Here is a 13,433-nt window from a genome sequence, read left to right on the forward strand (position 1 = left end):
CTCCGCATTTGAAAGTACAGTCTGTGGTGATGTGAGGCCATGTTTTTAAGTTGTCTGCTATGCGATGCTAAAATACGGATTCCCAAAATTTTCTACATGGAAATTTTTTGGAATGAATACATACACACTGTCTGTATGGATGTGGACGTGTGCGTGTAGGTTTATATTCATGTACATATTCCTTTCTGTGTGTGAGTGTGTGTGCAGGTGTTGTGCAAGTGTCCATGCATATTCCCCCGACGTGTGTGTGTGTAAGTGTGTGTAAACTACTGCATCCTACAAAAGCCACCCTTACCCATGGTTGTGTTCCACCTGGCAGCAGCAAACTCTAGCCCAGCCATATTCACACAGCACTACGCAGTTGCTTACCTATCCACTGGACTTCGGGGACTTGTGACTTTCTGCTGGAAACCAACAGGAACTCACAAGTTATGATCAAATTAGATTTAGCATTTAACAGTCCAGACAACAACCGCAACAGGGACTGTCCGGATTGCTATCACTATGGTCAAATGATGTTGCACTTAACAGGTGCATCACTTACTGACAGAAATTGCTGTCCCAGTTACCATCATAACTCAAGGATTACCTATAAATAAAATATTATCAGTTCGTTTCTAGGGGACAGCATCTTTGGCCAACTCTTTTACATGTACACTATCTACAGTTATCATTCCCACATTACCTGCATTCTCTGTTTCATCCATTGCTGAGACATGCTTCTTTAAAGATGAATCCTGTGGGGGATACCTCTTGTAAAGATATGAACGATTCTGACAAATTAGTCTGGGGAAAAAGCACCCAACATTAGACTAGAAGAAATGTATATCAAAAAGAGATGAAAATGCTAAATATTCAAGTTTGGATGGAGTAAAATCAAAATGAAGTGTTGGTTGGAGAAGTGATGTAAATTCTCTCCCAAAAAAGAGATCTTTACATCAGTCCAAGCTTTCTCATTTTTTAAATTATTTATTAAAGAATTTTTAAGCAATTAAAAAAGATGAAAATAAAAGTGAGGAAAAGTAAATAAGAAATAAAAGGGAGAATAAAGAATAAAGAACATGACTTCCAATCGTCAATACAATAGTCATAAATGCACTTATATTATATCCTCTAAGATTACAGAACAGCAATAGTACTTAGACTTATATACCACTTCACATAGATCTTTCTAAGTGGTTTATTGCCTCCAACAATCTGGGTGCTCATTTTACTGATGTCAGAAGGATGGAAGGCTGAGTCAATCTTGAAGCTGGTAAGATTCAAACTGCCAAACTGCAGGCAACCAGCAGAAGTAGTCCTCAGTACTTCATTCTAACCACTGTACCACCTCGGCTCATAATGGTTTCCTTTTTCCATATTCTTCCCTTTCTAATCATCAAACTCCTAAATCACAAGTTTTCTTTTTCATTTTCAGAAAAAAGTCCATAAAGAAAACTTTTTTTTTCCAATCACAAATACAATGATTTAGACCCAGGAGTGCTTTTTCAAGAGGGAACTGGACTTTCTGATTTTTGTTTGAAGACATTTCACTTTTCATCCAATAAGCTTCTTCAGCTCTGACTGGATGGTGGGGAATGGAAGGATTATACTCCTTGCAGGTAACTGATCATTTGCATTTTTTAGAGTTGTTAAGGCCACCTGGTGGATTATCTGTGTCATCAGGGTCACCTGAGTAGTGCAAATAAGTGTGAAACGCATGTAAACCTCCAGGTGGCCTTAACTCCCTAAAAAAATGCAAATTACCAGCCGTCTGCAAGAGGTATAAATCTTTCCACTCCCACCATTCACTCAGAGTTGAAAAGGTTTCTTAGATGAGAAGTGAAGTTTCTTCAAAGAAAAACCAACTGCTCTTTGAAAAAGTACCTTTGGGACAACTATGACCTGCATGACTGAGTATATATAAATCATATACAGTGGTACCTCTACTTAAGAACTTAATTCATTCCATGACCAGGTTCTTAAGTAGAAGCAATTTTTCCCATAGGAATCAATGTAAAAGCAAATAATGTGTGCAAACCTATTAGGAAAGAAATAAAAGCTCATAATTTGGGTGGGAGGAGGAGGAAGAAGAGGAAGAGGACAGTGGTTGCCGAAGGAAGAAGATGAGGTGAGGGGAATCAAAAAAATCCAAAACTTTAAGGCTTAAAAAAGGGGGGGGGCTCTGAGGCGGCAAGGAGGAGCACGCGCCTCCAATACACCAGGTATGATGCTGTCTCCCATGCACTGGCTGCTGCTGCTACCTGCTGCCTCTTCCTTCCCATGCTGAAGGGCTGTCCTCTCGCTCGCTCACTTTGTAGCCGGCGCTTTTCCTTCACTCTGGTGACTCCTCGGCTGCCCAAAGCGAAGGGAGCGTTTCTTTTCTCTGGGTGCTGGCAGAGGTTTATTCCCTGTCCAAGTGCCCAGAGAAAGGAAAACGCTTCGTTTGCTCTGGACTGCCAAAGCCTCCTGAAGCACCACCAAAGGGCTCTTCTGGCAGCCCAGATGGCCAGGATTAAAGGGGGAATGGCAGGAAACTGACTGGGCCTTCGTGCCACTCTCAAATTTCCTGGGAGATTTTTCCAGGCTCAGGTTCTTAAGTAGAGGCAAAAAAATCTTGAACACCCACTTCTTATTTAGAAAAGTTCTTAAGTAGAGGTATCACTGTATAATGATTTAGAATAAGAATAATTTAAGAATAAGGGTGTATAGGATGTGTGTTTCAATAGTAAAAGAATAAAGAAAAGCTTGCTTTATCACTGCAGAATCTGGAATATTCAAGATTCATGGTCACCAAGGAAAACTGACCTTGGGAGCCTGATCTGAATAGATTACGTGAACTTTATTAGACCAACCAGGTTTCATTAGATGAACCGAGTTTACATTTCTTCTCTTTTGTTATAGTGATCCCTTGACTAAATCCTTTGTAATTCGAGTCAAGATCATATGCATTGAGTCAACACTTTAAAAAAAAAACAAATTGTCATTTACTGATCTGTCGGATGACACACCTGAAATCTTCTCCTTTCAGAGTTTTAAAAGCATTGTGTGCCCTGTCAAAGCACGGGATAATGTGGTTTGATACCAAGCTTTGGTGAATGTCAGCACCAGGAACAAATCCTTTACAGGGACGGCTCTCTTCCGTGTTATCTAAATCACCCAAAACTGGAAAGGACTAAAATGAGAAAGATTGGGATTTACAAGAATGCTGTTTAATTTATTTCAAGAGCTTCAACAAAAATAAATTAAACATAAATTAAACAGCTGTTTAATTTATTTCAAGAGCTTCAACAAAAATAAATAAATAAATGTGCTAGAAGATTATAGCCATACAATATATAGTATATACAGTATATGAAACATCTTTGGACTATTTCAGCAGGCAATGATGATAAAAATATTTTGAATTAGAATTTTGAGCATCCTCACTGGTATTTGGTCAAACACATGAACGTCCATATGTAACAGGTTATCCAAAACGTGACACAAATACAGACATAGTAGAAACAGCTGCTTTATAAAAGGATTTGCAATTTTTCAGTAATAGATTTTATTTATTAACCTTTTTATGCTGCCAATCTCCCCTGTAAGAGGAGTGAGTTACAGATTATAAATATATAAATTAAAAAATTATTTAAAATATTAAAACTATGCAGATTGCAATTTTTAAAAATATACAAAAACCAGGACTAAGATTTACCTGCATCTTCAGAGACAACTTGACTGGCTTATTCTTCAGGAGACCCTGAAGACGAGCAATTTGGCAGCTGGCTTTGGGTCCACTAGAAATAAGCTCTGTTGCTGGACAGCACCGATGAACTTTCAAAGCAGTGTTAGCAGGCACTTGTATCCCGGGCTCTTTTGTTTAGATGCACCAGTTGAACAATGACACAGAAAAAACATTGTAAGAAGAATGGCAAATCAGATTCTTGCATCTGGATAACAATTCCAATTAACTTTTAATAGAATTTCTGGCTTAATTCTGGAATTACACTGAGAATTTATTTATTTATTTAATTTGACTTCTAAGCCGCCCAATCCCGAAGGACTCAGGGCGGCTCACAACAATATAAAATTATAATAACAATAACAATAAAAAGAAGTCAATGAAAAAAACCCGGCAAGAATAAATCTGGAATACTATAAAAACCTAGAAATTAATAACAGCAAGGCTGCATAATACATTAAACGTAAGTGTACTCAGATTTAGCATCACATTCTGTTCCTCATATTCTAATGAACAAACCATTGGATAAGAAACCCTAATATAAGAAATTATACAAAACACTGCAAACTCCTTTATCCAAGAGGGGTTGTTACTGGTACGAATAAGGACGCTGCACCGGTAGCAAAAGTGAGGTATGCACGCAGCTTCTGCATATGCATGTCCCCGCGTTATTTTGCTTCTGCGCATGCACAGGAAACAATCTCACGAGGGGACAAACATGCATAACGTTTTGCCAAAATTGCCAAAATATCTAACATGTCCCCTCGCAAGATTTGTGCTTCCTGCGCATGTGCAGAAGCGAAAAAATGCTGGGATGCGTACGCACGCAAAAGGAAAACTATGCACATAGCACACCGGGAGGGGCAGGATTGGGAATCCACCCCTGCCTTTACCCCATCATAAAACACATCTGTTCATTCTCATCTTTGCATCTGTTTGTCTATTATCTGTCTGTCTTTCCATCCATCCATCCATCCATCATCTCTATATTGTTAATTACCATCATCTACATCCAGAGGTGGGCTGCTAAGGTGGAACAGCGACATGTGCTCGCACCCAGGCTCTGAGTGCTAGTGGAGTCCAGTGCAATTCTGCTATTGCACCTGAGCAGGTAGCAGAATCGTGCGCAGAGACACAGGTGCACCACTGTTTCGGCATCGTGTTTTGCTTCTGCGTGCATGTGGAAGGAAAAAAATGCACTGAAACACAGGCACAATTGCGTCTGCTGCACATGTGATTCCGCTACCTGCTCAGGTGCAGTAGCATAATTGTGCTGGACTCTGCTAGCACTTGAGCCATGGAGGCGAGCACACATGACCGTTCCACCTTAGCAGCCCACCTCTGTCTACATCTAATAGTAATCAGAGTTCAGTGAATGAACAAAATTGAGCATCACCAAAGAAACTTATCAAGGCATGTTTTTTGAGAAGGGCAGCTTTTACTCATCTCAAAAGCATAGGGATTTTACTATACTCCAACAATGCTATAGTGTTTAAAGGCAATATGATGATGTGTGTAGTAGATCTCATTCTCTATCCAGGCATATAAGTGTTCTTAGCAGTGCTACAGTGATACCTTGTCTTACGAACCCCTCGTCATACGAACTTTTTGAGATACGAACCCGGGGTTTAAGATTTTTTTGCCTCTTCTGAACTATTTTCACTTTACGAACCCAAGCCGCCGCCACTGGGATGCCCCGCCTCTGGACTTCCATTGCCAGCCAAAAGTTCCCCTCGCTGAGAAACCCCACCTCCAGACTTCCGTTGCCAACGAAGCACCCGTTTTTGCATTGCTGGGATTCCCCTGAGGCTCCCCTCCATGAGAAACCCCATCTCTGGACTTTTGTGTTTTTGCGATGCTGTAGGGGAATCCCAGCAGGGGAATCCCAGCAGTGCAAAAACGGGTGCTTCGCTGGCAACGGAAATCCAAAGGTGGGATTTCCCAGTGAGGGGGGCCCCAGCGAAATCACAGCATCGCAAAAACACGGAACTCCGGAGTTGGGGTTTCCCATGGAGGGGAGCCTCAGGGGAATTCCAGCAGCGCAAAAACGGGCGCTTCGGCTGGCAAAAGGGGTGAATTTTGGGCTTGCACGCATTGATCGCTTTTCCATTGATTCCTATGGGAAACATTGTTTCGTCTTCTGAACTTTTCACCTTACGAACCTCGTCCCGGAACCAATTACGTTTGTAAGACAAGGTATCACTGCATCTGGGAGATTGGCCCAAAGACAGAAAATCTTTCAAATATCGCTAAATTGCATTCTTGCATAATTGTAGTATAGTATCATGCAGGCCATATAAGCCATTCAGTGATAGTACAGGTAGTCTACGGAGCCTATGGAGAGGGGCGGCATATAAATCCAATAAATCTAATCTAATCTAATCTAGTCCTCAACTTTCCACAATTGAGCCCCAATTTTATATTGTTTAAGTGAAACATTTATTTATGTATTTATTATTTCAATTTCTAGGCCGCCTTTCTCTGGAGACTTCTTAAGTGAATTCCATTTTCTGACCTTTCTTGCCACAGTTCTTAAGTTGAATCACTGCAGTTGATAAGTTAGTAATGTGGTTGTTGAATGAATTAGGCTTCCCTATTGACTTTGCTTGTCAGAAAGTCATAAAAGGAGATCACATTACCTTGGGACACAGTAACGGTCATAAATACTTGCCAAATATTTTAATTTTAATCACAAGATCATGAAGATGCTGAAAAAGTTGTTAACTGTGAAAAAGGGTCATAAGTCACTGTTTTCAGTGTCGTTGTAACTTTGAACGGTCACTAAATGAACTGTTGTAAGTCAAGGACTACCTTTACTGAGCAAAAGCTTGTTGTGAAGTCATGTCTGACCCATTGTGACCCCATGGACAATGTTCCTCCAGGCCTTCCTGTCCTCTACCATCCACTGGAGTCCATTTAAGCTCACGCCGACTGCTTCGGTGACTCCATTCAGCATCCCCTTCTTCTTTTGCCCTCAATCCTTCACAACATTAGCTACCTTTCTCAAAAAACGTTTCCATGCCTAGATAAGTTTTTTTGGTGACTCTCAATGTTGGTTATTCACTGAACTCAGATCAATATAATTAACTTCAATTAAAATCAACTAGTAAATATTCTCTGTAACTACCTGATTTGGATGCATAGGCAGATATAACTATTTAAGTATCTAGAACTGCCCTGGAATGGAATTTAGTTCCTACCTTCTCTACGAGTGTCAAGAGCCGGGTTTTGGACGATAGGCTTTCTGTAAAGCTCAAAATCAACATCCCGTTTGTCCCATCTCCATTTATCCCGATCCAGAACTGGCTTCATAAAGTTAGCATTGAAAAAATTCTCCTGCCATTTCTAAATGAAGTAAGGAATCATAATGAATGTAGCTATTTTATTTATATCCCATCTTTATTATTTCTATAAATAAAACAAGGGAGCAAATATACCTGTACTCCTTCCATCTCCACACAAGAAGCACCCTGAGAGATAGTTTGGGAGGGGGAGGGAGGGAGGGAGGGAGGGGGAAAGACTGGTCCAAAGTTGCCCAGCTGGCTTTAATTAAATTGAATTAATATAGTCCTACAAATGTCGTTAAACATGTACAGCAGTATAAATTTACCCTATTTATCCCATAAATTGCGTTTATCGCCTATTCGTTACTATTATATAACAATAATTTTTATCTGTAAAATGTGCCAATGACAGCAAACATCTTGAATGTCTTACAAGTTCATAAGAGGCTGATTGATGATTTGAAGCAACTTAAAATTGTTAACTATTTTCCCTGACCCTGTGTGTGTGTGTGTGTGTTTTCAAAAGCTGTTTTTTCCTTGCCTCCTGCCTAGGCAGCCCATAGTCTGACTCTCCTCAATTTAAGGATTTTCCCTATCTTTCACGGATGAGATCCAGACATCAGCCTTTAGTCCTGAGAAATTATAATAATATACATGCAATGAAATACCAATTAAATTATGGAGATGTCTCATTATTGTACTTATATGTTTAACTGCATAAACCCAGGTATGTTTACCCACAAATAATTTCGCTGAGTCTTTTTCCTAAGAAGAACAATAAAATCTTTGTCTAAATCTTAATATCTATGTTGATATTAGATGCAGAAGAATCTGAAATTAAATAATAAAAAACAGCTACCAACTTGCTCATTGAAGTAGCACATCACTCCCTTTATCCCTGCACTTAAATAAGTTTGACGTGAAATAAAATTCAGATGCAATGTGAAGTACTGTATAGCTGTTCAAAACATAATACAGCTCCCAAGGTTAAAAATCATTAGCCAGTACGTTTAAAAATTATTTTATATGAGCATGTTTCTATACTACCATTCAGAAGAAGATAGTAACTTTTTAAAAGATGCAGTTTCAAATCAGCATTTAGTCTGCAATTAATTGAGGCTGGAAGAAATATCAATTCTTGAATTTTCTTCACAGTGTAGCCATGAAACATGCTGTTCATAGTAGAAGATAAATATGCCAAGTTGATAGGAATCTAAAATGTAGAATTACCTCTTTTAATTCGATCAACCGTGACTCATCAGGTTTCTGGGGATGTTTGTTGCAGTCTGCGCTGCTCTTAAATCCAGGAATTGCAAGCCCTCCAGGATACAACCACAATTTCTTTGATTGTTGAATACGCTCTTTTAATATACTATCTTCATCCACTGGGTCAAACATACCTGACAAATATTCATTATAAGCAAATCTTTTCCCTGGCATCTAAAAAAAAGCATATATGTATAAGTATAGTTATATATGTACACATAGGTGTTCTGTCGGGCTCTCTGGTAGACTCCTCCCAAAAATTCACAGGTACAAATTTCAGACACACACACGTTTGAAAATTCAAAACAATGTTCTTTATAATGAAAATTCACTTAAACCAAACCCTCTTTTGGTATAACAAAGAGCACTCGTCTCCAAACAAACTGGTAATTGGTACAAGTCCCTTATCAGTTCTGTGATACTTAGCTTGCAGCTGTGAGGCAATTCACAGTCCTTCTTTCACAAAGTGAAACACACTTTGTCCTGGTTTAGTTTCAAAGCGGGGGAAAATCAGCACACAAAAGGTCAAAGTCAGTAAAGCAGTCACGAAACACAACGATCAGATAATCCTCCACAATGGCCAAACCCACAGGCTGCTATGTATAGCAGCCTCACTAATTACCACAGCCCCACCCAACCACAGGTGGCCTCATTTTCTTTGATAATCATCTCTCGTTGTTGCCTATGCATCGCTCTCCGCATGCGTGGCTGTATCATTAACTCTTGTTCTGAATCCAAGGAGGAGCTAGATAATTGATCTCCTTCTGAGCTGTCTGCCACACTCTCCTCCTCCCTGTCACTCATGTCTTCTTGGTCAGAGGAGCCTTCATCAGCAGATTCCACCGGGGGCAAAACAGGCCTGCAGCATGTGGATGTCTCCCCCACATCCACAGTCCTTGGGGCAGGAGCTGGGCCAGAGCTAACCACAACAATAGGTATCTTCTTCCTGCTCCCCAATTCAAGTGGAATTCATTATAAACCAATGTAGAGAACAACCTTCTCCAACCTGCTGTGATTCATATTAAATTCTCATGCTTCTCAACCAACAAGGTCCAACATCTAAAACAGTGATGACTAAACATTGGCCCTGCCGAAAACACATCCACACCCATAATTCAATGCCCCTCACACACCCTATCCCCCTGCCCATGCATGCGCACATCACTCCTGCTCCCTCATTTCCCAACTCCCGGTGAGCCTGGTAGGCCCAGTTTTTTGCCCTCCCCAGGCTCCAGAGACTTCCCTGGGGATGGTGGAGATGATCTCCCCTGTCCTTCCAGAGGCACGTTTCCTGACTTCCAGTGGCCTGGCAGGCCCATTTTTCACCCTCCCAATGCCCAGAGGCTTTCTTGGAAACTGGGGAGGGCAAAAACATCCTCCCCTGCCCCCAAGAAGGCCTCCAGAAGCCGAAAATGTCCTCCCTGAGCATCCATACAAGCTGAAAATCAGTTGGAGCTGAGCTAGGGCAACGGCTCGTGTGCCAGCAGATATGGCTCCATGTGCCACCTATGATACATGTGCCATAGATTTGCCATCACAGATCTAAAATATAGTATTGGTCCCCACGTATTTGAAGAATATCATGCTTGGATGCCTTTGTCAGACTCTGTATTCACTGAAATAAATTCAAAAACCATTAACGAAGCTTAACACTTTCATTTTCAAACACTAGGCATCTGATGGATAAGCGTGGGTAGTCTAATTTATTTTTATCTCGTACCCAGAAAACTACTATTTTTTACACCTTTTTCCAAGTCACTTTTCTCTTCTCTCTCCTAACTTAAGGACCACTAGAGCCACATCACTATTCAGCTCTCTGCTCTCCAATTTGTAATTTCATCCATCCTGGAACAACATGCCCAGACTATTAGACTGTTTCCATGTAGATTTCTTGGAAAAAACGTTAAAAAAAGCAAAAGACAAATTTTGTTTCCTTGCCTTTCCCAGTTCTTGTCGAAGTAGCTTCTTTGCAATTTCTGCTGAATTTAAAGCCTGAGAACTATAGTTAAAGATAGCATTTTCACCAAAAGGGAAAGCTCTGATAGTCCTCGGGATTTCTCTTTCAAGTATCGCATTGAGGAAGTTCACATATTCAATATTGGACTGAAAGACATAAGCAGATAAAATTATACTAGCTTTTAATGCATTCCTTACCATCAGCAGCCCAAATATATTAACCACTCTGGAAAATGTCAGTAATTAGCCTGGCAAGTACAAATTAAGCATTAAAATAAATTAAAATTAAGCCTGTCCTCTCTGCCAACTTTCTGAAAAAGGACTTCCTCAAATGCTCTCTTAAAGCCAATATTCTGCAGACAACTGAACAGTAGAAGCCAACTTCTACTTGTGAATGAATATTGTCTCGTTAGCTGCTAGTGGCCAGTCATTTTTAATTAAGATAGCAATTCAGTCATATCTCTCATACGAAATTAGTTATGACAATATGTTAAAAATAAATGGCTAAGTTAAAAAAAAATCACAAACAGTCCTAAAAGCAATTCTTTAAATATTTGCAATTGGATAGTACTTTATATAACAGGGGTCCCCAACCCCTGGGCCACTGCCCACTACCAGGCCTCAGCCTATTTGAAACCTGGCCGCACAGCTGATGCGCAAGCAAGGGTTTGCATATTGCACCTGCCTTTCACACACCCTTCCTCACACCAGGCCAGGCCCCCAAGGTGGAAAGGTTGGGGGCTTCTGCCTTATAAAACAACTATGTGTGCCTAAGTGATGGAAAGTACTTATCTCTTTAAGCTGGCAGCTTACGAATTGTCAGGCCTAGATAATTATGCTAAACACAAATCCTAAAATTTGCTTTCTGAGAAAATACTATTTTCAGGACACAATTGCTTCCCTGCAAACAAAAATACCAGTACCTTTCAAATACAGTTAGTCCTCGATTTACAAACACAACTAAGCTCAAAATTTACGTTGCTGAGTAAAATTTGTGCTAAGTGAACTTTGCCCCATTTTATGAGTTTTCTTGCCAAGTTGTTAAGTAAAGGACTGCAGTTCTTAAGTCAGTAACATGGTTGTTACATGAATCTGTCTCCTTCATTAACTTTGTCAGAAGGTTAAAAAAGGTGACTCCATGATTCCGGGACTCTGCAATAAATGAGTCAGTTGCCAAGCATCTGAATTTCGATCATGTGACCCTGGGGATGTTGCAGTGGTCGTAAGTGTGAAAACGGTCATAACTCATTTTTCAGTATTGTGTTGAACAGTCACTAAATGGACTGCTGTATGTCAAGGACTAAACCTTCTAAATGAAATGTCTGACCAAACAGGATGATGTGGTCGATGGCTGCATTAGATTTAGCTCACAAGAACAGCGTCACTGAATACAGAAATCATTCACAAATTTATTCCAGAATCCATTAAGACTGTATACAGATTGTACTTTATCTAAATTTCTGTGTAATGGATACATTACTTTCTCATGGATTCTGATCAACACGCTAAGGAAGCAGTGCTACAAGTAGTAGCACTCAATTTACAGTCACAATTGGGACTGGAAGTTCTGTCATTAAGAGATGCAATTCCCAAGTGAGCAATTCCCAATTTTACAATCTTTTTTCCTGAGGACATCAAGGGAATTTAGCATCCCCACTGATTTAGCTTGTTAGACATTCCCTGGGGAAGTCAAAAATGTTGTTCACCAGGATGCTGTAATCATCATAAACACATGCCGGTTGCCAAACATCCAAATTTTAATCACATGACCGTGGGCACATTGTAACAGCTGAGTGAAGACCGATTGTAAGTCACTTTTATTCAGCATCACTTTAACTTCAAAAGGTCATTAAGCGAATGGTTGTAAGTTGAGAACTACTTGTATATGAAGCTATACGGTATTTTTTTTAAGGGGGGATTTGTTTTATTTATTTATTTATTAGATTTGTATGCCAGGGGTGGGTTCCGATGCGGTCCAGTGCACAGCTCTGATAGTGGCCTGCCAATTGTGCAATTTGGGCGTGATGGCTCTGGCAGTGTCTTTGCCAGCCTGTGCACATCACCATCTTTTCCCCCCTATTTTTTGGCTCTCTGAGCATGCACAGAAAAAAAAAATCCTTCTGTGCATTTGCAGAAGCAAAATCGCGCTAGGAGAATCGCGCATGTGCATAAAATGTCCCAATACACATGCAGTGCACCGGTAGGAAGGTAAGAGGAACCTCCCCCTGGGGAAATCTACATAACAGAGGCTGGCATTTGGTGATCATTCCCACCCAGCATCACAAAAAATTCACCTTAATAAAATCTTCATTAAGTATAGATTGCCACTTCTTTCTGCAAGGTCATTTTCACTGTTGTACTTCACCCACCTGTATATAGTCATGTGGTGCCTTACTTTCTTGTTCCCTTTTCCTCAACACATACTTCTTATTGTAGACATCCAAATGAGAATACCCATACTGTCTCATGCGTGTCTCCTTTTGCATTTTATGGAATGTGTCCGAGATCTCTACGGGCTCCTTTACATACATGTCCGCTTTAGTCAAGGGAACCCCAAATTCTTGACTCAACATGGTAATCATTTCTGCTGAAGGCAACAGACTGTAATGGACCACTTCCCTTAACTTTTTACTGTGGCAGATGTAATCAAGTCTACAGTGTGGAGAAAGAAAATGAATAACTGAAGATCAGTGCTGCAATTTAAATAAGGGAGCTATTAATTTGATTTTAACTTTACAGCCATTTGTTTTATATTATTTTACCTTACATGTAATGTTAAAATGCAAATTGCATCTTTTTTAATAAATAAAGCAAGAATTTTCTTGGGACGAACAATCAAAAGAGCAAAACCAATCAAACTGACAATGGATATGAAACCAATACATGATAATAGATTAACTACTATGTCTATTAACTATTATATTTCCTCAATCTGATGTCTTTGCAGATAAACCTAGAACTTCACCAGTTATGAAAAGTTAATATTAAATATTTATTTAATATAAGTCATCATCATTTAACAACCCCATAATCCCTTGCAGGATGGAGTCTGGGCAACTGAATGAAACTAGCAGAGCATTTAATGGCCGGATGCCTTTCCCGTTAGAATGCGGTGCTTTGTTCAGCAGATATATATTCTTACTGTGCTCAGAGACAAATATGTGCCTCTACCTACCTTGTTTTCCCTGAAAATAAACCCTCCCTTCAAAATACCATTTCCT

The 13,433-nt window shown here is 39.9% G+C and overlaps 1 protein-coding gene across 8 annotated transcripts in view; it reads right to left on the reverse strand.

Annotated features, from left to right (window-relative positions):
* Positions 1-13,433, reverse strand: part of CFAP92 (cilia and flagella associated protein 92 (putative)) — a 61,098-nt gene that overhangs the window by 4,349 nt on the left and 43,316 nt on the right. For all 8 annotated transcript variants that reach the window (XM_070738553.1, XM_070738559.1, XM_070738555.1 and 5 more), the window contains 7 exons: positions 12,582-12,864; positions 10,195-10,359; positions 8,221-8,430; positions 6,907-7,051; positions 3,680-3,837; positions 2,991-3,154; positions 686-786 (listed from right to left, as the gene is read on the reverse strand). In XM_070738553.1, coding sequence (XP_070594654.1) covers positions 686-786; positions 2,991-3,154; positions 3,680-3,837; positions 6,907-7,051; positions 8,221-8,430; positions 10,195-10,359; positions 12,582-12,864 — 1,226 coding nt within the window. The remainder of the gene's footprint in view (positions 1-685; positions 787-2,990; positions 3,155-3,679; positions 3,838-6,906; positions 7,052-8,220; positions 8,431-10,194; positions 10,360-12,581; positions 12,865-13,433) is intronic.

The sequence above is a fragment of the Erythrolamprus reginae genome, chromosome 2, assembly GCF_031021105.1.
Source record: "Erythrolamprus reginae isolate rEryReg1 chromosome 2, rEryReg1.hap1, whole genome shotgun sequence".
NCBI lineage: Eukaryota > Metazoa > Chordata > Lepidosauria > Squamata > Dipsadidae > Erythrolamprus > Erythrolamprus reginae.